Raw genomic sequence first — 25,102 nt, 5'->3', positions numbered from 1 at the left:
AGAGCGCCGGGCAGGAGGGAAGGAAGGAAGGAAGAGAGCGCCGGGCAGGAGGGAAGGAAGGAAGAGAGCGCCGGGCAGGAGGGAAGGAAGGAAGAGAGCGCCGGGCAGGAGGGAAGGAAGGGAGAGCCGGGCAGGAGGGAAGGAAGGACGAGAGCGCCGGGCAGGAGGGAAGGAAGGAAGGAAGGGAGAGAGCACCGGGAATGAAGGAAGGAAGGGAGAGAGCACCGGGAAGGAAGGAAGGAAGGAAGGAAGAGAGTGCCGGGAAGGAAGGAAGGAAGGAAGGAAGAGAGCGCCGGGAAGGAAGGAAGAGAGCGTCAGGAAGGAAGGAAGAGAGCGCCGAGAAGGAGGGAAGGAAGAGAGCGCCGGGAAGGAGGGAAGAAAGAGCGCCAGGAAGGAGGGAAGGAAGAGAGCGCCAGGAAGGAGGGAAGGAAGAGAGCGCCAGGAAGGAGGGAAGGAAGGAAGGAAGAGAGCGCCGGGCAGGAGGGAAGGAAGGAAGGAAGAGAGCGCCGGGCAGGAGGGAAGGAAGGAAGAGAGCGCCGGGCAGGAGGGAAGGAAGGAAGAGAGCGCCGGGCAGGAGGGAAGGAAGGAAGAGAGCGCCGGGCAGGAGGGAAGGAAGGAAGAGAGCGCCGGGCAGGAGGGAAGGAAGGAAGAGAGCGCCGGGCAGGAGGGAAGGAAGGAAGAGAGCGCCGGGCAGGAGGGAAGGAAGGAAGAGAGCTCCGGGAAGGAGGGAAGGAAGGAAGGAAGGGAACGCCGGGAAGGAGGGAAGGAAGGAAGAGAGCGCCGGGAAGGAAGGAAGTGAGCGCCGTGAAGGAAGGAAGGAAGTGAGCGCCGTGAAGGAAGGAAGAGAGCGCCGGGAAGGAAGGAAGGAAGGAAGGAAGAGAGCGCCGGGAAGGAAGGAAGAGAGCGCCGGGAAGGAAGGAAGGAAGGAAGGAAGAGAGCGCCGAGAAGGAAGGAAGGAAGAGAGCGCCGAGAAGGAAGGAAGGGAGAGAGCGCCGGGAAGGAGGGAAGGAAGGAAGAGAGCGCCGGGCAGGAGGGAAGGAAGGACGAGAGCGCCGGGCAGGAGGGAAGGAAGGAAGGAAGAGAGCGCCGGGAAGGAGGGAAGGAAGGAAGGAAGAGAGCGCCGGGAAGGAAGGAAGGGAGCGCCGGGAAGGAAGGAAGGGAACGCCGGGAAGGAAGGAAGGAAGAAAGCGCCAGGCAGGAGGGAAGGAAGGAAGAGAGCGCCGGGCAGGAGGGAAGGAAGGACGAGAGCGCCGGGCAGGAGGGAAGGAAGGAAGGAAGAGAGCGCCGGGAAGGAAGGAAGGAAGAGAGCGCCGGGAAGGAAGGAAGGAAGGGAGCGCCGGGAAGGAAGGAAGGGAACGCCGGGAAGGAAGGAAGGAAGGGAGAGAGCGCCGGGAAGGAAGGAAGAGAGCGCCGGGAAGGAAGGAAGAGAGCGCCGGGAAGGAAGGAAGGAAGAGAGCGCCGGGAAGGAAGGAAGGAAGAGAGCGCCGGGAAGGAAGGAAGGAAGAGAGCGCCGGGAAGGAAGGAAGGAAGAGAGCGCCGGGAAGGAAGGAAGGAAGAGAGCGCCGGGAAGGAAGGAAGGAAGGGAGAGAGCACCGGGAAGGAAGGAAGGGAGAGAGCACCGGGAAGGAAGGAAGGAAGGAAGGAAGGAAGGAAGAGAGTGCCGGGAAGGAAGAGAGCACCGGGAAGGAAGGAAGGAAGAGAGCGCCGGGAAGGAGGGAAGGAAGGAAGAGAGCGCCGGGAAGGAAGAGAGCGCCAGGAAGAAGGGAAAAAAGAGAGCGCCAGGAAGGAGGGAAGGAAGGACGAGAGCGCCGGGCAGGAGGGAAGGAAGGACGAGAGCGCCGGGCAGGAGGGAAGGAAGGACGAGAGCGCCGGGCAGGAGGGAAGGAAGGACGAGAGCGCCGGGCAGGAAGGAAGGAAGGACGAGAGCGCCGGGCAGGAGGGAAGGAAGGACGAGAGCGCCGGGCAGGAGGGAAGGAAGGACGAGAGCGCCGGGCAGGAGGGAAGGAAGGACGAGAGCGCCGGGCAGGAGGGAAGGAAGGAAGAGAGCGCCGGACAGGAGGGAAGGAAGGAAGGAAGAGAGCGCCGGACAGGAGGGAAGGAAGGAAGGAAGAGAGCGCCGGGCAGGAGGGAAGGAAGGAAGAGAGCGCCGGGCAGGAGGGAAGGAAGGAAGAGAGCGCCGGGCAGGAGGGAAGGAAGGAAGAGAGCGCCGGGCAGGAGGGAAGGAAGGAAGAGAGCGCCGGGCAGGAGGGAAGGAAGGAAGAGAGCGCCGGGCAGAAGGGAAGGGAGGAAGGACGAGAGCGCCGGGCAGGAGGGAAGGAAGGAAGGAAGAGAGCACCGGGCAGGAGGGAAGGAAGGAAGAGAGCACCGGGAAGGAGGGAAGGAAGAGAGCGCCGGGAAGGAAGGAAGGAAGAGAGCGTCGGGAAGGAAGGAAGGAAGGGAGCGTCGGGAAGGAAGGAAGGAAGAGAGCGCCGGGAAGGAAGGAAGAGAGCGCCGGGAAGGAGGGAAGGAAGAGAGCGCCGGGAAGGAGGGAAGGAAGAGAGCGCCAGGAAGGAGGGAAGGAAGAGAGCGCCAGGAAGGAGGGAAGGAAGGACGAGAGCGCCGGGAAGGAAGGAAGAGAGCGCCGGGCAGGAGGGAAGGAAGGAAGGAAGAGAGCGCCGGGCAGGAGGGAAGGAAGGAAGGAAGAGAGCGCCGGGCAGGAGGGAAGGAAGGAAGGAAGAGAGCGCCGGGCAGGAGGGAAGGAAGGAAGGAAGAGAGCGCCGGGCAGGAGGGAAGGAAGGAAGGAAGAGAGCGCCGGGCAGGAGGGAAGGAAGGAAGAGAGCGCCGGGCAGAAGGGAAGGAAGAGAGCGCCGGGCAGGAGGGAAGGAAGGAAGAGAGCGCCGGGCAGGAGGGAAGGAAGGAAGAGAGCGCCGGGCAGGAGGGAAGGAAGGGAGAGCCGGGCAGGAGGGAAGGAAGGACGAGAGCGCCGGGCAGGAGGGAAGGAAGGACGAGAGCGCCGGGCAGGAGGGAAGGAAGGACGAGAGCGCCGGGCAGGAGGGAAGGAAGGACGAGAGCGCCGGGCAGGAGGGAAGGAAGGAAGAGAGCGCCGGGCAGGAGGGAAGGAAGGAAGAGAGCGCCGGGCAGGAGGGAAGGAAGGAAGAGAGCGCCGGGCAGGAGGGAAGGAAGGAAGAGAGCGCCGGGCAGAAGGGAAGGGAGGAAGGACGAGAGCGCCGGGCAGGAGGGAAGGAAGGAAGAGAGCACCGGGCAGGAGGGAAGGAAGGAAGAGAGCACCGGGAAGGAGGGAAGGAAGAGAGCGCCGGGAAGGAAGGAAGGAAGAGAGCGCCGGGAAGGAAGGAAGGAAGGGAGCGTCGGGAAGGAAGGAAGGAAGAGAGCGCCGGGAAGGAAGGAAGAGAGCGCCGGGAAGGAGGGAAGGAAGAGAGCGCCAGGAAGGAGGGAAGGAAGAGAGCGCCAGGAAGGAGGGAAGGAAGAGAGCGCCAGGAAGGAGGGAAGGAAGAGAGCGCCAGGAAGGAGGGAAGGAAGAGAGCGCCAGGAAGGAGGGAAGGAAGGACGAGAGCGCCGGGAAGGAAGGAAGAGAGCGCCGGGCAGGAGGGAAGGAAGGAAGGAAGAGAGCGCCGGGCAGGAGGGAAGGAAGGAAGAGAGCGCCGGGAAGGAGGGAAGGAAGAGAGCGCCGGGAAGGAAGTGAGCGCCGGGAAGGAAGGAAGTGAGCGCCGTGAAGGAAGGAAGAGAGCGCCGTGAAGGAAGGAAGGAAGAGAGCGCCGTGAAGGAAGGAAGGAAGAGAGCGCCGGGAAGGAAGGAAGGAAGAGAGCGCCGGGAAGGAAGGAAGAGAGCGCCGGGAAGGAAGGAAGGAAGAGAGCGCCGGGAAGGAAGGAAGAGAGCGCCGGGAAGGAAGGAAGGAAGAGAGCGCCGGAAAGGAAGGAAGGAAGAGAGCGCCGAGAAGGAAGGAAGGAAGGGAGAGAGCGCCGGGAAGGAAGGAAGGAAGAGAGCGCCGGGAAGGAAGAGAGCGCCGGGAAGGAAGAGAGCGCCGGGAAGGAAGGAAGGAAGAGAGCGCCGGGAAGGAAGAGAGCGCCGGGAAGGAAGAGAGCGCCGGGAAGGAAGGAAGGAAGAGAGCGCCGGGAAGGAAGGAAGGAAGAGAGCGCTGGGAAAAAGGGAAGGAAGGAAGAGAGCGCCGGGCAGGAGGGAAGGAAGGACGAGAGCGCCGGGCAGGAGGGAAGGAAGGACGAGAGCGCCGGGAAGGAAGAGAGCGCCAGGAAGGAGGGAAGGAAGAGAGCACCAGGAAGGAGGGAAGGAAGGAAGAGAGCGCCAGGAAGGAGGGAAGGACGAGAGCGCCGGGCAGGAGGGAAGGAAGGACGAGAGCGCCGGGCAGGAGGGAAGGAAGGAAGTTAGAGAGCGCCGGACAGGAGGGAAGGAAGGAAGGAAAAGAGCGCCGGGCAGGAGGGAAGGAAGGAAGGAAGAGAGCGCCGGGCAGGAGGGAAGGAAGAGAGCGCCGGGAAGGAAGGAAGAGAGCGCCGGGAAGGAAGGAAGAGAGCGCCGGGAAGGAAGGAAGAGAGCGCCGGGAAGGAAGGAAGGAAGGAAGGAAGAGAGCGCCGGGAAGGAAGGAAGGAAGGGAGAGAGCGCCGAGAAGGAAGGAAGGAAGGGAGAGAGCGCCAGGAAGGAAGGGAGAGAGCGCCGGGAAGGAAGAGAGCGCCAGGAAGGAAGGAAGGAAGAGAGCGCCGGGAAGGAGGGAAGGAAGAGAGCGCCGGGAAAAAGGGAAGGAAGGACGAGAGCGCCGGGAAGGAAGAGAGCGCCAGGAAGGAGGGAAGGAAGAGAGCACCAGAAAGGAGGGAAGGAAGGAAGAGAGCTCCAGGAAGGAGGGAAGGAAGGAAGGACGAGAGCGCCGGGCAGGAGGGAAGGAAGGACAAGAGCGCCGGGCAGGAGGGAAGGAAGGACAAGAGCGCCGGGCAGGAGGGAAGGAAGGACAAGAGCGCCGGGCAGGAGGGAAGGAAGGACGAGAGCGCCGGGCAGGAGGGAAGGAAGGACGAGAGCGCCGGGAAGGAAGGACGAGAGCGCCGGGCAGGAGGGAAGGAAGGACGAGAGCGCCGGGCAGGAGGGAAGGAAGGAAGTTAGAGAGCGCCGGGCAGGAGGGAAGGAAGGAAGGAAGAGAGCGCCGGGCAGGAGGGAAGGAAGGAAGAGAGCGCCGGGCAGGAGGGAAGGAAGGACGAGAGCGCCGGGAAGGAAGAGAGCGCCAGGAAGGAGGGAAGGAAGAGAGCACCAGAAAGGAGGGAAGGAAGGAAGAGAGCACCAGAAAGGAGGGAAGGAAGGAAGGACGAGAGCGCCGGGCAGGAGGGAAGGAAGGACAAGAGCGCCGGGCAGGAGGGAAGGAAGGACAAGAGCGCCGGGCAGGAGGGAAGGAAGGACAAGAGCGCCGGGCAGGAGGGAAGGAAGGACAAGAGCGCCGGGCAGGAGGGAAGGAAGGACGAGAGCGCCGGGCAGGAGGGAAGGAAGGACGAGAGCGCCGGGCAGGAGGGAAGGAAGGACGAGAGCGCCGGGAAGGAAGGACGAGAGCGCCGGGCAGGAGGGAAGGAAGGACGAGAGCGCCGGGCAGGAGGGAAGGAAGGAAGTTAGAGAGCGCCGGGCAGGAGGGAAGGAAGGAAGGAAGAGAGCGCCGGGCAGGAGGGAAGGAAGGACGAGAGCGCCGGGCAGGAGGGAAGGGAGCGCCGGGAAGGAAGGACGAGAGCGCCGGGCAGGAGGGAAGGAAGGACGAGAGCGCCGGGCAGGAGGGAAGGAAGGACGAGAGCGCCTGGCAGGAGGGAAGGAAGGAAGGAAGAGAGTGCCGGGAAGGAAGGAAGGAAGAGAGTGCCGGGAAGGAAGGAAGGAAGAGAACGCCGGGAAGGAAGGAAGAGAACGCCGGGAAGGAGGGAAGGAAGGAAGAGAGCGCCGGGAAGGAAGGAAGGAAGAGAGCGCCGGGAAGGAAGGAAGGAAGTGAGCGCCGTGAAGGAAGGAAGGAAGAGAGCGCCGGGAAGGAAGGAAGGAAGAGAGCGCCGGGAAGGAAGGAAGAGAGCGCCGGGAAGGAAGGGAGCGCCGGGAAGGAAGGAAGAGAGCGCCTGGAAGGAAGGAAGATAGGAAGAGAGCGCCGGGAAGGAAGGAAGGGAGCACCGGGAAGGAAGGAAGGAAGAGAGCGCCGAGAAGGAAGGAAGGAAGGGAGAGAGCGCCGGGAAGGAAGGAAGGAAGGAAGAGAGTGCCGGGAAGGAAGAGAGCACCGGGAAGGAAGGAAGGAAGAGAGCGCCGGGAAGGAAGGAAGGAAGGAAGAGAGAGCAAGGAAGGAGGGAAGGAAGGACGAGAGCGCCGGGCAGGAGGGAAGGAAGGAAGGACGAGAGCGCCGGGCAGGAGGGAAGGAAGGACGAGAGCGCCGGGCAGGAGGGAAGGAAGGAAGGAAGAGAGCGCCGGGTAGGAGGGAAGGAAGGAAGGAAGAGAGCGCCGGGCAGGAGGGAAGGAATGAAGGAAGAGAGCGCCCGGCAGGAGGGAAGGAAGGACGAGAGCGCCGGGCAGGAGGGAAGGAAGGAAGGAAGAGAGCGCCGGGCAGGAGGGAAGGAAGGAAGAGAGCGCCGGGCAGGAGGGAAGGAAGGACGAGAGCGCCGGGCAGGAGGGAAGGAAGGACGAGAGCGCCGGGCAGGAGGGAAGGAAGGACGAGAGCGCCGGGCAGGAAGGAGGGAAGGAAGGAAGAGAGCGCCGGGCAGGAGGGAAGGAAAGAAGAGAGCGCCAGGAAGGAGGGAAGGAAGGACAAGAGCGCCGGGCAGGAGGGAAGGAAGGAAGTTAGAGAGCGCCGGGCAGGAGGGAAGGAAGGAAGAGAGCGCCGGGCAGGAGGGAAGGAAGGAAGAGAGCGCCGGGCAGGAGGGAAGGAAGGACGAGAGCGCCGGGCAGGAGGGAAGGAAGGAAGGAAGAGAGCGCCGGGCAGGAGGGAAGGGAGCGCCGGGAAGGAAGGACGAGAGCGCCGGGCAGGAGGGAAGGAAGGACGAGAGCGCCGGGCAGGAGGGAAGGAAGGAAGGAAGAGAGCGCCGGGCAGGAGGGAAGGGAGCGCCGGGAAGGAAGGACGAGAGCGCCGGGCAGGACGGAAGGAAGGACGAGAGCGCCGGGCAGGAGGGAAGGAAGGACGAGAGCGCCTGGCAGGAGGGAAGGAAGGAAAGAAGAGAGCGCCGGGAAGGAAGGAAGGAAGAGAACGCCGGGAAGGAGGGAAGGAAGGAAGAGAGCGCCGGGAAGGAAGGAAGGAAGTGAGCGCCGTGAAGGAAGGAAGGAAGAGAGCGCCGGGAAGGAAGGAAGAGAGTGCCGGGAAGGAAGGAAGAGAGCGCCGGGAAGGAAGGAAGGAAGAGAGCGCCGGGAAGGAAGGAAGGAAGGAAGGAAGGAAGAGAGCGCCGGGAAGGAAGGAAGGAAGAGAGCGCCGGGAAGGAAGGAAGGAAGGAAGAGAGCGCCGGGAAGGAAGGAAGGAAGGAAGAGAGTGCCGGGAAGGAAGAGAGCACCGGGAAGGAAGGAAGGAAGAGAGCGCCGGGAAGGAAGGAAGGAAGGAAGAGAGAGCCAGGAAGGAGGGAAGGAAGGACGAGAGCGCCGGGCAGGAAGGAAGGAAGGAAGGACAAGAGCGCCGGGCAGGAGGGAGGGAAGGAAGGACGAGAGCGCCGGGCAGGAGGGAAGGAAGGAAGGAAGGACGAGAGCGCCGGGTAGGAGGGAAGGAAGGAAGGAAGAGAGCGCCGGGTAGGAGGGAAGGAAGGAAGGAAGAGAGCGCCGGGTAGGAGGGAAGGAAGGAAGGAAGAGAGCGCCGGGCAGGAGGGAAGGAAGGAAGGAAGAGAGCGCCCGGCAGGAGGGAAGGAATGAAGGAAGAGAGCGCCCGGCAGGAGGGAAGGAAGGACGAGAGCGCCGGGCAGGAGGGAAGGAAGGAAGAGAGCGCCGGGCAGGAGGGAAGGAAGGAAGAGAGCGCCGGGCAGGAGGGAAGGAAGGAAGAGAGCGCCGGGCAGGAGGGAAGGAAGGACGAGAGCGCCGGGCAGGAAGGAGGGAAGGAAGGAAGAGAGCGCCGGGCAGGAAGGAGGGAAGGAAGGAAGAGAGCGCCGGGCAGGAGGGAAGGAAGGAAAGAAGAGAGCGCCGGGAACGAGGGAAGGAAGAGAGCGCCGGGAAGGAAGGAAGAGAGCGCCGGGAAGGAAGGAAGAGAGCGCCGGGAAGGAAGGAAGAGAGCGCCGGGAAGGAAGGAAGGAAGAGAGCGCCGGGAAGGAAGGAAGGAAGAGAGCGCCGGGAAGGAAGGAAGGGAGCGCCAGGAAGGAAGAAAGAGCGCCGGGAAGGAAGGAAGAGAGCGCCAGGAAGGAGGGAAGGAAGAGAGCGCCAGGAAGGAGGGAAGGAAGAGAGCGCCAGGAAGGAGGGAAGGAAGAGAGCGCCAGGAAGGAGGGAAGGAATAGAGCACCAGGAAGGAGGGAAGGAAGGAAGAGAGCGCCAGGAAGGAGGGAAGGAATAGAGCACCAGGAAGGAGGGAAGGAATAGAGCACCAGGAAGGAGGGAAGGAAGGAAGAGAGCACCGGGAAGGAAGGATGAGAGCGCCAGGCAGGAGGGAAGGAAGGACGAGAGCACCGGGCAGGAGGGAAGGAAGGAAGGAAGAGAGCGCCGGGCAGAAGGGAAGGAAGGAAGAGAGCGCCGGGCAGGAGGGAAGGAAGGAAGAGAGCGCCGGGCAGGAGGGAAGGAAGGAAGGAAGGAAGAGAGCGCAGGGAAGGAGGGAAGGAAGGACGAGAGCGCCGGGCAGGAGGGAAGGAAGGACGAGAGCGCCGGGCAGAAGGGAAGGAAGGAAGAGAGCGCCGGGCAGGAGAGAAGGAAGGAAGAGAGCGCCGGGCAGGAGGGAAGGAAGGAAGAGAGCGCCGGGAAGGAGGGAAGGAAGGAAGAGAGCGCCGGGAAGGAGGAAAGGAAGGAAGAGAGCGCCGGGAAGGAAGGAAGGAAGAGAGCGCCGGGAAGGAAGGAAGGAAGAGAGCGCCAGGAAGGAAGGAAGGAAGAGAGCGCCGGGAAGGAAGGAAGAGAGCGCCGGGAAGGAAGGAAGTGTGCGCCGGGAAGGAAGGAAGAGAGCGCCGGGAAGGAAGAGAACACCGGGAAGGAAGGAAGAGAGCGCCGGGAAGGAAGGAAGGAAGGAAGAGAGCGCCGGGAAGGAAGGAAGGAAGAGAGCGCCGGGAAGAAAGGAAGGAAGGAAGGAAGAGAGCGCCGGGAAGAAAGGAAGGAAGGAAGAGAGCGCCGGGAAGAAAGGAAGGAAGGAAGAGAGCGCCGGGAAGAAAGGAAGGAAGAGAGCGCCGGGAAGAAAGGAAGGAAGGAAGAGAGTGCCGGGAAGGAAGGAAGGAAGAGAGCGCCGGGAAGGAGGAAAGGAAGGAAGAGAGCGCCGGGAAGGAAGGAAGGAAGAGAGCGCCGGGAAGGAAGGAAGGAAGGAAGAGAGCGCCAGGAAGGAAGGAAGTGTGCGCCGGGAAGGAAGAGAGCACCGGGAAGGAAGGAAGAGAGCGCCGGGAAGGAAGAGAGCACCGGGAAGGAAGGAAGAGAGCGCCGGGAAGGAAGGAAGGAAGGAAGAGAGCGCCAGGAAGGAAGGAAGGAAGGAAGAGAGCGCCGGGAAGGAAGGAAGGAAGGAAGAGAGCGCCGGGAAGAAAGGAAGGAAGGAAGGAAGAGAGCGCCGGGAAGAAAGGAAGGAAGGAAGAGAGCGCCGGGAAGAAAGGAAGGAAGGAAGAGAGCGCCGGGAAGAAAGGAAGGAAGGAAGAGAGCGCCGGGAAGGAAGGAAGGAAGAGAGCGCCGGGAAGGAAGGAAGGAAGAGAGCGCCGGGAAGGAAGGAAGGAAGAGAGCGCCGGGAAGAAAGGAAGGAAGAGAGCGCCGGGAAGAAAGGAAGAGAGCGCCGGGAAGAAAGGAAGGAAGGAAGAGAGCGCCAGGAAGAAAGGAAGGAAGAGAGCGCCGGGAAGAAAGGAAGGAAGATAGCGCCGGGAAGAAAGGAAGGAAGAGAGTGCCAGGAAGAAAGAGTGCCAGGAAGGAAGGAAGAGAGCGCCAGGAAGGAAGAGAGCGGTGGGTCAGGAGGGGAGGAGTGCTGAGCGAGGGGGGAGGAGGCGCTGGGAGGAGTGCCGAGGGGAGCATATATTAACACAAAGCAATTCCATACCTTTTATAGCAATTACATCTTTTTTCCCATCAGACTGGAGAACCTTCAGAACATAATAGTGGTGTTCCTCAGGCTTCACATCATGTATAGTCAGACGTGTTTTAACTTTTCCTTTTGGCTGATCCTTTGTCGGGAACTTCACGGTGATGCAGGGGGAACGCTCTGAAAAAAATGATAAGGGATCAGTGATTTAACAGTTACATAAAAAGGACCCCAGGGATGGTGGGGACCCTTCAGGTAAAAGCTTTTCAAAGAACACAGAACAGGTTATACTTACCTTCTCTGTGCAATGGTTTTGCATAGAAAGGCCCCAATTCTCTTCTGGGGTCCCCTATTGTTGCTCTCTACCCCCCTCTTCTCAGCTTCCTATGGGGGCACATGTGAGCTCACCACCGTAGCTGGGCTATGTGCATCTATTGACACACACAATACAGCTCAGCCCTGCACCCGCTCTCAGAATTAGACTGAAAGTAGCAGGAGACAACGGCTCCACCTCTGCTGCCTCAGTGAGTGTAGAGCTGCTGCCGTTACTGAGATATATGTCGGCCGTTTGAAGAGGTATACGTACAGGAGCCGGTCGGCAAGTGGTAAAAGGTAGATTATGTGTATAAACAATGTTACTTTGTATCTACCCATCTCCTGTCTGATCAGTTTATAAACAACGTCACTTAAAGAAAGCAACATTGTTCATAAACAATGATCAGACAGGAGATGGGGAGATACAAAGTAACATTGTTTATAAACATTGATCAGACAGGAGATGGGGAGATACAAAGTAACATTGTTTATAAACATTGATCAGACAGGAGATAGAGAGATGTCATTTTTATAACCACTTAACACCCGCCCTGCATTGTACTCCGGACTGCTCTAGGGAAAGCGATGTACGGATACATTGCTGTCCACTTCCAGGTTTACACATGAGCGAGCACCCCCCCCCCCTCCCCCAGCTTCCACTGGAACTGTACACATCGAGACCCTGTCAGCAAGTCCTGGTCAAAGATTGATGGCCAGGATGTGCCGATTGGCTGTGTCCAATCACATCACAGAGCTGTGTACAGAGGGCATGATCTGTCAGTTTCTCAGAGATCTTCCCTGCCCGTGTCATTAGTACAGTGACAGTGTATAGCAGGCATATGCAATTAGTGGACCTCCAGCTGTTGCAAAACTACAAGTCCCATCATTCCTCTGCCTCTGGGTGTCATGCTTGTGGCTGTCAGAGTCTTGCTATGCCTCATGGGAGTTGTAGTTCTGCAACAGCTGGAGGTCCACTAATTGCATATCCCTGGTGTATAGTATCACTGAATTAGTGCCACTGTGATGTCAGTATCAGAGTATCAGTTAGTCTCCTCCCCCCCCCCCCAGTTAGTGTCAGATTGTCCGCTGCACTATTGGATGTGATTTGAACTGCATACGATTTAGCAAATTTCTCAATGCCGCCGATTTTCACACACGTGGGGCGGTGGGGGGGGGGGGGGGGGGTGGTTGTCGCAGTGCAGATAAAGAGTCCTGTGTGGGTTTACGTCTGGTTTGGGTGCGATTCCAGGCAAAAAAGAAAAAATGAAAAAAAAAAAAAAAATTGCACCTGGACAACACCTGAACTGGTGGTGAACAGAACCAGACTGCCACATTGAAACCACGACCGCCCATACGCAAGCGGAACTGATCACCGCCATTCGTAGTACAAAAAAAACAAACACTTTGTAGACCCCAGAAAAAACTTTTTGTATGCAAACCAAATACATACATACACATATATATATATATATATATATATATATATATATATATATATATATATATATATATATACATATACATACACACACACACACACACACACACACACACACTTATTGGGATCTTTTTATTTTTGTAGCGGAATACATATTAACCTAAATGTATGAAGAAATTGGATTTTTAAAATATTTTATTGAATGTGTTTAATAGCAGAAACCCCAAAAAACGTTCAGTCCTTTTGTTTATATCACAAAAAATAAAAAACCCCGGGTGATCAAATAACACCAAAAAAATAAAAAATAAATAAAAGCTGTGTAAAAAAATAAAACAGTAAAAGTGTCATGTGTGTACAATGTTGATGAATGCATGATCGTGCAATATGTCAGTTAAATTGGCACAGTAATGAATAGCAAACAATGGCCTGGTCATAAGGGGGAAGTGGGGTGGGGGGGGGGTAAAGCCTTCTGGAGCTGAAGTGGATAAACAATGTTCTTTGTATAGCTCCCTCTTGTGTGAACAATGTTTATAAACACTACATCTGATGCTGGTCCATTCTACAAATGATATATTTACACAGCAACTCCTATCTGTCATTGTAAGAAACTGCCTTAAAGCGGCGCTCCACCCTAAAGTGGACCTTCCGCTCATTGGAATCCCCCCCCCTCCGGCGCCACAATTGGCACCTTTCAGGGGGGAGGGGGGTGCAGGTACCTGTACAGTACAGGTATCTGCACCCACTTCCGGCATAGATTCTGCAGAAGGTACGCCCCTTTCCACAGAATCTACGCCCCTTTCCGAAGATCCCCCAGCTGCCTGCTGGGAAACACACGGATCCCAGAGACAGCGGGGACCATCCTTTTGGCGCATCGCGACTCGCGCATGCGCAGTAGGGAACCGGGAAATGAAGCCGAAAGGCTCCACTTCCTGATTCCCATACCCAAGATGGCGGCGGCAGCACCTGAGAGACGATCGAGAGATCGGCTTCGGGTGCCGATCACGGGCGCGCTGGACAGGTAAGTGTCACTATTTTAAAAGTCAGCAGCTGCAGTATTTGTAGCTGCTGGCTTTAAAAACAAAACAAATAAACAAAAAAAACGGGGGACTCCCGACGGACTCACGCTTTAAAGTACTGGGGAGGAAGTTGTGGAAATTTTTATTAATGTATGTTGTCAGATGCCCCCCCCCCCCCCCCCCCCCAGTGTCAGTTTTGCTGTAATACACTCATGTGAGGGTATTCACACATACAGACATTGGTAGAAGACCATTGGATGCGGAAACCTTCCCGTGGACACGGGCAATCTGTTTGCTCTTTTAAGGATGTTTATGTCTCACCAAGGGACTGGCCACTCCATGGCGACCGCATCTAAACTCCTAAAGGAAGCAGATCTGCCTACATGGGAACCATAGTATAACCATACAAAAACGATGCCCCACTGAGCCATGATGGAGTACGGCTCGTGTCACTGGTAGCAGCTGGAATGTGCACACGATCGTGTTCAGAGCCATGCAAGTGGTGCTCAAATTGTGAGTCCTTTGTGTCTCACAAGACACTTGCCACATGACTCTGCACATGACCGACATCTCAATTCTCCCGTAAAGTGCGGGAGACTCCCACATTTCTGCGGCGGCTCCCGCACACCCGCAAGAGCCTCCCGATCTCCAGGAATGATCGGTGGAGCTGGCAACAACCTGTGATCACAGACCTCCTTTGTATAGATTTTTAGCTGACAGCCGCTTCTCCTCCTCTCCCTCCCGCGGCTGTCAGCTAAAAAGCTATACAAGGAGATCGGTGATCCCAGCTGTCCCTCCTGCTGCACACCAATCATCCCCTGCTGCTCCTCCCCCGGCCCCCTCTGTGTCCTTCACCATCCCCCTCCTTATTCTTCTCTGGTCCCCTCCATGTCCTCCTCTGGCCCCACACCTCCCCTCCCCGCAGCCGGCTCCCCTCCTCTCCTGCCGACTGCGGGGGGGGGGGGGGGGGTAACTAGTAATAGGACACAGCAAGTGAGATCGCTCCTGTGTCCTGTGATTACTGAGCAGAGTGACCTCTCTTTAATCCGCTCAGTTTATGAATGGAGAGGAGCTTCTGTCTCCTGTTCATACATCTTTAGTGCTGAGAAAGGGATTGGGGAATCCGTGTCCTCAGTCCTTTCCTCTGTCACAAAGGGGAGATGTCAGGGGCCTATTTAGACCTCTGATATCTCACCAAAGCCCCCCCAAAAAATATAGAAAAAAAAAATAAAAAATTTGTAATAAACTACTGACACCACTTTCCTGCCCTACCAACACCGTCACTGCCCCAACAAGCGCGCTTTTCCCGGCATTATACAAGAGAGCTGCCATTGTGTTTATTAGAAAATGGAATCATTTGCTTATAAAGAGAAACTTTATATAATCCACAATGGACAGGGGGAGGGGGAGGGGGGGGACGGGACACACAACGCACACCCTAGGCACTTCTATGAACGGTAGAGAGACATACAACGCACGCCCTAGGCACTAATATGAAGGGTAGAGGGATACACAACGCACACCCTAGGCACTTCTATGAAGTTTTGGTAAGAGGATTTACCTCGTACAGTGAGTGTTATCTCTGTGTTCCAATAACCATCATTCACCAACGCCTCCGCCCTGTAGAGCCCGGAGTCCTCTATACGCAGGTCTCTTATGGTCAGCACTCCATTGGTTCTATCAATAGTCACTCTGTCCTGAGCCAAGCCGTGGCTCAGTGTCTGAATAGGCACACAGAACAGTGGTTTGGCTTCAGTACCCCCCCCCCCCATAACAAGCTGCCTGCTGTGGGGGGCACTCGGCAGGGGCCAGGAGTACCCTGAGAAGAGGATCTGGGTTGCTCTGTGCAAAACCATTACACAGAGGAGGCAAGGAGGACATTTTTTTTAAATAAAAATAATAAACACAGTAATAGCATTTTAAATTGTGTACACAGCATGGAGGGGTGGAGGACTGGGCGTGTGTAGCACAGCCAGTGTTGTCCACTTGCATTCTTCTGTATGTAGCGCCGGCTCCTGAAGAGCATACACTAGGTTTTGAAATGTAAAGTTACACCTAAACTGCAGTTTGCTTTGGGTTTAATTGTTCCAAAATTGGACCTCAGCATCAGTCTGACTGGACTATAGGATGTTCAGCCTGGTCATAGGGGGCGCTGTCTCTTCTGGCAGGCATGGAAACAGTCTGGTTGGGTGCTTTAAGGTTACTTTCTCTTGGAGCCCGCCCAGTGGGAGTGTCACTCTTGCTGTGCTTTCTTTACTTAAGATGCGGAGGTCACGTGGTTCTGGGTTCCGGTCCAGAAGTATGTTCTGACTCCATGGTCCTGGTCCTCCTGACCAGCCCCCAGGAAGGGGGGCCTGGGGTGCAGATCCACCTGACTTTACATCTCGGGGCTGGCTAGCCCGAGGCAGGGAAACTAATGAAAGGATTCGGAGGTGGTCCGGTGCAGTCTCCGGTTGTGGAGAGGCCCAGCAACTTCGTAGCTATCCGGGGGAGGACTCTTCAGAAGAAGGCCACGCACGGGTTGGCTTCTTAGCAAGAGCCCGTAGGGGCTGAAGGACCTACGTGAATCCAGTCTCATGGATATCGCCAAGCTGGCTGAAAGATCCAGGTGCCACACGAGTGTTCTACAAGTCCTAGTTTCCTACGTGTTCTACAACAAAGTCTGTGGCAGAGACTTATTCCTGATTTAAGCTCCCTGTTGGCTGCTAGGCCTTGTAAGAGAGGGACTGTCCAACTAGAGTGATCATCCAGCTGTGAATGGCTAATCTCTGGATTTAGTCAAAGTAAGAGAGTTCTTTATTATTGACTTTGGACACTAAGAGTACCTGAACTTTTCTCCTAACCCTCTGATCCTATACTAAGAGACTGTTCCTTAACTAAGTTTTTTGCAAATAAAAATCCCTTTAAGCGGATCTGTTGTCAGTCTCTAAAGCTTCTGGGCCGTCTACCATGGGAAACCCCTAGACACAAATCAAGGTGAAGAAGGGAACGGTAAGCCCAATCAAACCAGCAGCTCCTTTGGGGGTCAGCATGTACTATAAAACTAAAATCTGATGCAAGTCGGAGAGATTTTTTTCTCCTCGAGATCTCATCCACATCAACACAACGCCGGTCTCCACAAGGGCAATCTGTGGGTCCTGTACAATTAGAACAGGTGAGAGTTGCAGAGCATTGCTGTGCAGACATTTTCAGCAGGTCTCTGTCTGTGTCTATATACATCACAGCTGAACGGTGGTGTACAGAAAATCAATCAAGTGCCTTTAACCACCTCAATACCGAGCACTTACACCCCCCCCTTCCTGCCCAGACCAATTTCCAGCGCTCTCAGTTTGAATGACAATTACTCAGTCACGCAACACTGTACCCATATGAAACTTGTGTCCTTTCCCCCCACAGAAATAGAGCTTTCTTTTGGTGGTATTTAAGCACTAGTGGGTTTTTTTATTTTTTTGTGCTATAAATGAAGAAAAATAAAAAAAAATTTAAAAAAAATTAAAAATTGTGAAAAAAAAATGCTTTTTTCTTTGTCATAAATTTTGCTAATTAGTAATTTTTCTTCATAAATTTTGGCCAAAATGTATACTGCTACATATCTTTGGTAAAAATAACCCAAATTAGTGGATATTATTTGATCTTTATGAAAGTTATAGAGTCTACAAACTATGGTGCCAATCACTGAAAACTGATCACATCTGATCAGGCCTTCAGTATATCAGGTGTATCTCATTTCTTGAGACACTAAAGCTGGCCATACACCTACAGATTATCTGCAGATTTTCTATGGTTAGATGGAAAAAGTGCAACAGATTTCTCCATGTTCGCTAAACTGTGTGGATGGAGGAATCTCCCACTTTTTCCAGCCAACCATAAAAAATCTGCAGCTAAACTATAGGTGTATGGCCAGCTTTAGAAGTCAGGAAAGTACAAATACCGCCCCAAATGACCCCTTTTAGAAAGTAGACATTCCGAGGTATTAAGTTGCATGGGGAGTTTCTTTATTTTTTTAAGTTGTCATTTTTTCCCCACAATTCTTTGTAAAATGTTATTTTTTATTATTTTTTACAAAAAAAATAAATAAAAATGTCATCAGGTCATTTCTCACACACACAGCATATGTATACAACAAATTACACCCCAAAATACATTCTGCTATTCTTCCCAAGTATATCGATACCACATGTGTGAGACTTTTACACAGCGAGGCCACATACAGAGGACCAACACTGAATTAGCACCTTCAGACGTTCTATGAGCATAAATGACATCTCATTTCACAACCACCTATTACACTTTTGAAGGCCCTGGAGCACCAGAACAATGGAATTGCCCACAAAATGACCCCATTTTGGAAAGCAGACACCCAAACGTATATTCTATGAGGCAGAAATGAGTCTTTTGAATGGTTCATTTTTTTCCCGAAGTTTTTGGAAAACATGGAAAAAAAAAAAAAAAGAAGAGAAAAAAGAAAAAGCATTTTTTTTTTTTTTTTTTTTTTTTTTTTACACAAAGTTGTCAATTTATAATATATCTCGAACACGTAGCATGTATATAGCAAAAATGACACCCCAAAACACATTTGGCTACTCCTCCCAAGTATGACAATACCACATTTGAGACTTTTACACAGCCTGACCACATACAGAGGCCCAACATTGAAGTAGTACCTTCAGGCATTGGAGCATAAATGACACCTCATTTCATTCCTAGCACACTTTTGAAGGCCCTGGAGCACCAGGACAATGGAATTACCCACAAAATGACCTCATTTTGGAAAACAAACAACCCAACATATATTATATGCCGATGGGCTGGTGACAGGGACCATAATCGCAAGGCAAGAGCCTGGCATTCAGTCCCCTCCAAGAGCCTCTGTCCCAGCTAGATCTGTCACGTCTCCCCTTTTGGCAGGAGACTAACACAGGAGGAGACACCAGACGGGTTTACTCCGAAGTTAGTCAGCGATTCCAGTCCTCTAATGCTGGTATCCACACAGTACCCCAAACAAATTGTTCCAGAGTATTCCTCACCCAGCCAACCTCTGCCTCGCTCAGAGAACATATCCGCCGCTGGGAAAAGGCCTGGACTGGCCCTTCTCCTTGGAGTCTTTTTAGCCGCTGGAGAGAAGACAGGGTGACTGGGCTAACGCCATCAAGCTGTTGGGGATCTGGGCCGACCGCCCAGCATCCCTGGGGTATACCAGTGGAGAATGAAGTCCCATCCACCAATATCAGCTCAAGCTGCAGTTGTGTGTAGAGGCCAGTAGCATTCTGTCCTTAGGCCTGCTCCTCCCTGAATCTCTGAAATCCACTGGGAGAGAGGGACCATCACCTGCTCACCTTGGGCCTCCAAAACTGCCACGAGTGTGGAGCAGGGGTCTGTAGTACTCTGTCCTGCTGTAAGTACTTGGGCAGGTGATGAGTAATCCATAACATCCGCTGATAAACAGTCCATTAAGTCCATACATTTTGTAATCTGTGGCTGGAGAGATGAGCCGACTGCCCCAGCTCCCTGGAACTCCACATTTGCTGCCGGTGCTGGGCAGGGTTTGATAGCACTCTGCCCTGTTGCCAGCATTTCTGCTGGGGACTCCACATCCTCCGCTTTGGCTAACTGTTGGGGCAAGAGGCTGGATTCCTCCACTCCCAAACTGTAGTTGCCATTGGGGAGGTGAGCTGGCCGCTTCCCTTTCCCTCATCTGGCTCCTGGGACGACATGTCTGTGGTACTGTCTCCCAGGTGCATGGATCTTTGGGGAGGAAAGACTGCTTTCTCCACCCTGTCTGATTGCTGAGGAGGGACAACAAACACCTCCTCTCACTTCTCCCCCTGTATCTGCTGCTGGGAAGTTATCGCCACCTTCTCACCCGGAGCCTCCGGAACTGGCACAGGTGTGGGGCAGAGGTCTTGGATCCTCTGTCCGGTGACCAGCACCTCAGCTGGGGAAGTTCCTTGTAATTCCAGAGATACGGCTGTTGGCGCTGGGCAGAGCACAGGGAAGTTTGGCCCTAATACCAGCTCTTCTGCTGGAGGTTCATCAGGTTCTTCTTCCTCAGCAGAAAAGTCTATCAAATCCCCTGTCTCTGCAACTGGTGTCTGGGAATAGAGGTTCACCATCTCCTGTCCGTGGAACCCAGAAGATGCTATCGGTGCTGGGCAGAGGTTAACAAAGCTCTGCCCTGTTGTCAGCACTTCAGCTTTGGGGATGGCAATCTCCAGATTTTCCACTGCCGTTTCTCTGGCATGCTACTGGACAGGCACATTCCTCCATCCAAGATCATCCCATGCAGAAACAGGATCATCAAGGTCAGTCAGCACTTGCTGCATCCGCCATAAGACCTCCGTGTCCATAGCTGTGGGGGCAGGTTGGCAAAGCACACTGTTACTCTGCCACATTGCCGACTCTTCAGCCAGGATTTCAGAGTTGTCAACGGGTATTTCCTGATAGTCCCAGGCAAAGGGAGTCCAGCAGCCGTCTGTAGGCGATCTCCAGCTCCCATTCCTGAACTGCCGGAAACTCCAAATCTTCCAGTGCCCAGTGCACTTCCGCGATGTTCAGTAACCCTTCTCTGAAATCCATGATTTCATCCAACCGCCACTCCAAATCACTCCCAAAGTTAGAGTCCCCTGTCAGCTTCACATACAACTGTCCCAGGCCGCAGTAGCTTAAGCCTTCCGTTGGGATGTCATATCCAGGGACATGCTTGGGATACATGCCACCGGAGGGCTCTGTAACTCTCATCCAGCTTCATCTCTGCCCAGACCAGCCTGCTTAATTCAGCTGTCTGCTCCTTGTGCGGTTTTTCTCCAAAAAACAGCACCCGCAACCCATACTGTGACCAGGACCTTTCCTGGTTGGAGGGGAGAACTTTTCCCTGGTGATGCTGCTCACGGGCTAGCGCTTCCTTCCAGAGTCCGCAGCGAATAGAATCAAACCATCCCAGCAGGACCTGCTCTGATACTGGTCCTCTGTGCTGTAGCTGCATCTCTCGCAACCTCCTTCTGAACATCTCTTCCATGGCGGCTGGTATCTGTACCTCTCCTCCTCTCCTGCTATCTGGACCTTGGATCCAGGTGGAGGTTTGGATGTCCCAGACTGCAGGAAGTGTCCCACTGCTTGCCAACAATGTGACGGATCTAATCCCCCCACACTTCGATTGAGTGTTTCCGTCAGTATACCGCTTCCTAAGTCCTGGAACACGAGTCCAATGGATCTGGCTATAGGAACCCCCAAGAACTAGACAACACCAGTCTTGGAGTACATCAGGAATAGCCTTTATTTGAGATCTCACACAAAATATATGCAGCAGGATGGCTAAAACCTAACTTAATTAGCATGAGCTAATTAAGTAATCAACACTGGACTCCTTCATTCAATTGCAGGGTAATTAGCACAAACAACAAAACAATAGGTGAAATACTATTTAGAATCTGTGTCAAGCCAGACTAGACTCATTTACATTATACAAGACAACAGACGGGTGGCTGGAGGTGATGATATTAGCATCTAAGAGTTTGTGTCCCAATAGTGTGCTTCAGTCTATTGCTAACATGGCATTTACATATCCAGAGTCTGTGGACCTGAATCCAAGTAAAACCACCTCAGGGGTTCCTAGGCATACAGCTCACAAAGAGCACCGTTCCCCCAAATGCCAGGGCCCATGATCGGTCGCCAAGAGGCTGGCATTCAGTGCCCTCCAAGAGCCTCTGTCCCAGCCAGGTCTGTCACAGACACCTATGGAGATTTTTAAGGGTAAATATTTGTCTCCATTCCACGAGCGGGGCGCAATTTTGAAGTGTGACATGTTGGGTATCAATTTACTTGGCGTAACATTATCTTTCATGATGCAAAAAAAAAATTGGGCTAACTTTACTGTTATCTTATTTTTTCATTCAAAAAAGTGTATTTAAAAAAAAAAAAAAAAAGAAAAAAAAAAAAGAAAAAAAAAAAGTGCGCTTGTAAGACCGCTGCGCAAATACGATGTGACAGAAAGTATTGCAACCCCCGGCAATTTTATTGTCTAGGGCAGCGATGATGAACCTCGGCACCCCAGATGTTTTGGAAATACATATCCCATGATGCTCCTCTACACAGCAGAGTGCCAGAGAATCATGGGAAACGTAGTTCCAAAACATTTGGGGTGCCAAGGTTCGCCATCACTGCTTTATAGGGTGTTAGGAAAAAAAAAAAAAAGTATAATGTTTGGGGGGGTTCTAAGTAATCTTCTAGCAAAAAAAATAAAAAATAAAATAAAAAAAGTGTTAACTTGTAAACACGGAGTCTGAAAAAGAGGCTCGGTCTTAAAGTGGTTAATAAATGTGCTCCAGAGACTCCAACACCCCCACAGTTGCTATGGAGCTCTCCGGAACCCCCATAACGCTAAGGCACCACCACACCCGTAAAATCCCCCTTGCCCGTAGCTCCTGGAACTTACCCAAGCGAGGGTCTCTCTCCACATCGGGTGCATTTCCTTAAAAAGTAACAAAAAATAAATATATATATATATTAGTAAAGTTGTGAAATATTTTCCATCCATCAATAATCATCACATGATCCCACATTATCATCTACACATGAACAGGAACTAAGGAAAACAGAAATAAAGTAGAAATGTAAAAATAACTCCTGACAGACGGGGTTTTTAAAGGGGGCAGAATTTACCGCTAACACCGGGAGGCGCAAAGTTTCATTTGGTAGCTGCAAAGGGCGAGGATTTTCCTCATGCACATCCTGAGTTAAGGGGGTAAAATTATTCTTCGGAATATAGATATGGATATATATACACAATGTGAGTTGTATAAAAATGCTGCAGAGATCTTCCCGGTAGAAGCCCTCGAAGACCAACAATGTAGCGGTACGTAGCCGGCCATCGAGTGGTTAAAGAGATTCTGGCACAGGGAGGTGAAAACCACTTACCGACCGCCCAGCTGGGAAAATACATCAATACTTTGACGGAAAATACCGGGGCTATGGCCGCAGCTAGATGCCCCAACCCCGATCTTTAAAGTTAAAAGCGATCCCTGCGGTGCATTCGCCACGGGATCACTTTTAGAAGTGTTGGTTTTAGGTGCCCCCTCCCCCCACCCACCCATTCCCGGGCTACTGATTGCTGAGCCCAAGAACCATCCAGCTCCAACAGTGTCTTCCCATAGAGATAAGCAATGGCAAGATGGCCAATCGCTCTTCTCTATGCCCTTGGAGGACTGGAGAGATGTCATGACATCACTTCCGGTTCTCAGGCTATGTAAAAGGTTTCCCCCCCCCCCCCCTTTAACCTCTTGCCGAGCAGCCGCCGCAGTTATACTGCGGCAATATGGCTCGACTGCACGAATCGCCTTTATGTAACGTCAGTAACAAACGGCCACTAGGGGGCGCTTGCTCCCCCCCCCCCCCGCTCACTCTGAGCCGATGCAAGTTCTTGGCGGTCGCGATCACCAGTGGGCTCCTCGCGATCACTCGGGGCACGCTGAGAATCGGGAGCAGTGTTTGTAAACATTTTCTGGTTCTCTGAGGAGTGAACTGACAGAGTATGAACAGTGATCTGTTCGTTTCCCTACACAGTCCCCTCCCCCCTTCATTTAGAACGCACACTAGGACACACATTTACCCCTCCTCTGCCCCCTAGTGTTAAACCCTTCACTGCCAGTGACATTTTTACATTAAATCAATGCAATTTTAATAGCACCGATCGCTGTATTAATGACAATGGTCCCAAAAATGTGTGAAAATTGTCTGATGTGTCCGCCATAAAGTCGCAGTCACAAAAACAAAACAAAAAAAAAACAAATTTTTTGCAGATCTCCACCATTACTAGTAAAAATAAAAATAAAATGCCCCCCCCCCCCCCCAGATCTGCACCACCTCAGACCTGCACCCAGCCAACCACCCCCCCCCCCCAGATCTGCACCACCTCAGACCTGCACCCCCCCAGACCTGCACCCCCCCAGACCTGCACCCAGCCACCACCCCCCCCCCCCAGACCTACACCCCCCGACCTACACCCAACCCCCCCCCCCCAGACCTACATCCCCCCCGACCTACACCCAAATACCCCCCCCCCAGACCTACACCCAGCCACACACCCCCCCAGACCTGCACCCAGCCACCACCCCCCCCCCCAGACCTACACCCCCCGACCTACACCCAACCACCCCACCCGACCTACACCCAGCCACACCCCCCCAGACCTACACCCAGCCACACCCCCCCCCCCCCAGACCTACACCCAGCCACACCCCCCCCAGACCTACACCCAGCCACACACCCCCCCCCCAGACCTACACCCAGCCACACACCCCCAGACCTACACCCAGCCACACCCCCCCAGACCTACACCCAGCCACACCCCCCCAGACCTACACCCAGCCACACCCCCCTGTGATACTTTACGTACATGGGAGGAGCCTGTGATACTTGCGTACATGGGAGATCTCCACCATTACTAGTAAAAATAAAAATAAAATGCCACCCCCCCCCCAGACCTGCACCACCTCAGACCTGCACCACCTCAGACCTGCACCCAGCCACCACCCCCCCGACCTACACCCCCCCGACCTACACCCAACCCCCCCCAGACCTACATCCCCCCGACCTACACCCAACCACCCCACCCGACCTACACCCAACCACCCCCCCACCCCCCAGACCTACACCCAGCCACACCCCCCCAGACCTACACCCAGCCACACACCCCCCCAGACCTACACCCAGCCACACACCCCCCCAGACCTACACCCAGCCACACACCCCCCCAGACCTACACCCAGCCACACACCCCCCCAGACCTACACCCAGCCACACACCCCCCCAGACCTACACCCAGCCACACACCCCCCCAGACCTACACCCAGCCACACACCCCCCAGACCTACACCCAGCCACACACCCCCCCAGACCTACACCCAGCCACACACCCCCCCCAGACCTACACCCAGCCACACACCCCCCCCAGACCTACACCCAGCCACACCCCCCCCCCAGACCTACACCCAGCCACACCCCCCCCCCAGACCTACACCCAGCCACACCCCCCCGACCTGCACCCAGCCACCACCCCCCCGACCTACACCCCCCCGACCTACACCCAACCCCCCCCAGACCTACATCCCCCCGACCTACACCCAACCACCCCACCCGACCTACACCCAACCACCCCCCCACCCCCCAGACCTACACCCAGCCACCCCCGAGACCTACACCCAGCCACACCCCCCAGACCTACACCCAGCCACACACCCCCCCAGACCTACACCCAGCCACACACCCCCCCAGACCTACACCCAGCCACACACCCCCCCAGACCTACACCCAGCCACACACCCCCCCAGACCTACACCCAGCCACACACCCCCCAGACCTACACCCAGCCACACACCCCCCCAGACCTACACCCAGCCACACACCCCCCCCAGACCTACACCCAGCCACACACCCCCCCCAGACCTACACCCAGCCACACACCCCCCCCAGACCTACACCCAGCCACACCCCCCCCCAGACCTACACCCAGCCACACCCCCCCCCCAGACCTACACCCAGCCACACCCCCCCGACCTACACCCAACCCCCCCCAGACCTACATCCCCCCGACCTACACCCAACCACCCCACCCGACCTACACCCAACCACCCCCCCACCCCCCAGACCTACACCCAGCCACCCCCCAGACCTACACCCAGCCACACCCCCCCAGACCTACACCCAGCCACACACCCCCCCAGACCTACACCCAGCCACACACCCCCCCAGACCTACACCCAGCCACACACCCCCCCAGACCTACACCCAGCCACACACCCCCCCAGACCTACACCCAGCCACACACCCCCCCAGACCTACACCCAGCCACACACCCCCCCAGACCTACACCCAGCCACACACCCCCCCAGACCTACACCCAGCCACACACCCCCCCCAGACCTACACCCAGCCACACACCCCCCCCAGACCTACACCCAGCCACACACCCCCCCCAGACCTACACCCAGCCACACACCCCCCCCAGACCTACACCCAGCCACACACCCCCCCCAGACCTACACCCAGCCACACACCCCCCCCAGACCTACACCCAGCCACACACCCCCCCCAGACCTACACCCAGCCACACACCCCCCCCAGACCTACACCCAGCCACACACCCCCCCCAGACCTACACCCAGCCACACACCCCCCCCCAGACCTACACCCAGCCACACACCCCCCCCCAGACCTACACCCAGCCACACACCCCCC

The 25,102-nt window shown here is 55.4% G+C and overlaps 1 protein-coding gene across 1 annotated transcript in view; it reads right to left on the bottom strand.

The window, feature by feature from the left end:
- The window catches only part of LOC143981469 (uncharacterized), a 67,886-nt gene extending 46,560 nt beyond the window's left edge, over positions 1–21,326 (bottom strand). The window contains exons 1-3 of the mRNA XM_077479349.1: positions 21,303–21,326; positions 14,433–14,592; positions 10,121–10,282 (exon numbers count right to left, since the gene is read on the bottom strand). Of these exons, the coding sequence (XP_077335475.1) occupies positions 10,121–10,282; positions 14,433–14,592; positions 21,303–21,326 (346 nt within the window). The remainder of the gene's footprint in view (positions 1–10,120; positions 10,283–14,432; positions 14,593–21,302) is intronic.
- Between the last annotated feature and the right edge of the window lie 3,776 nt (positions 21,327–25,102).

The sequence above is a fragment of the Lithobates pipiens genome, unplaced genomic scaffold (assembly GCF_037356315.1).
Source record: "Lithobates pipiens isolate NorthernLeopardFrog02 unplaced genomic scaffold, aLitPip1_a1.2 Scaffold_16, whole genome shotgun sequence".
Classification (NCBI taxonomy): domain Eukaryota; kingdom Metazoa; phylum Chordata; class Amphibia; order Anura; family Ranidae; genus Lithobates; species Lithobates pipiens.
The sequence above is the reverse complement of the archived record's forward strand: the minus strand, read 5'-3'. Positions and strand labels throughout refer to the sequence as shown.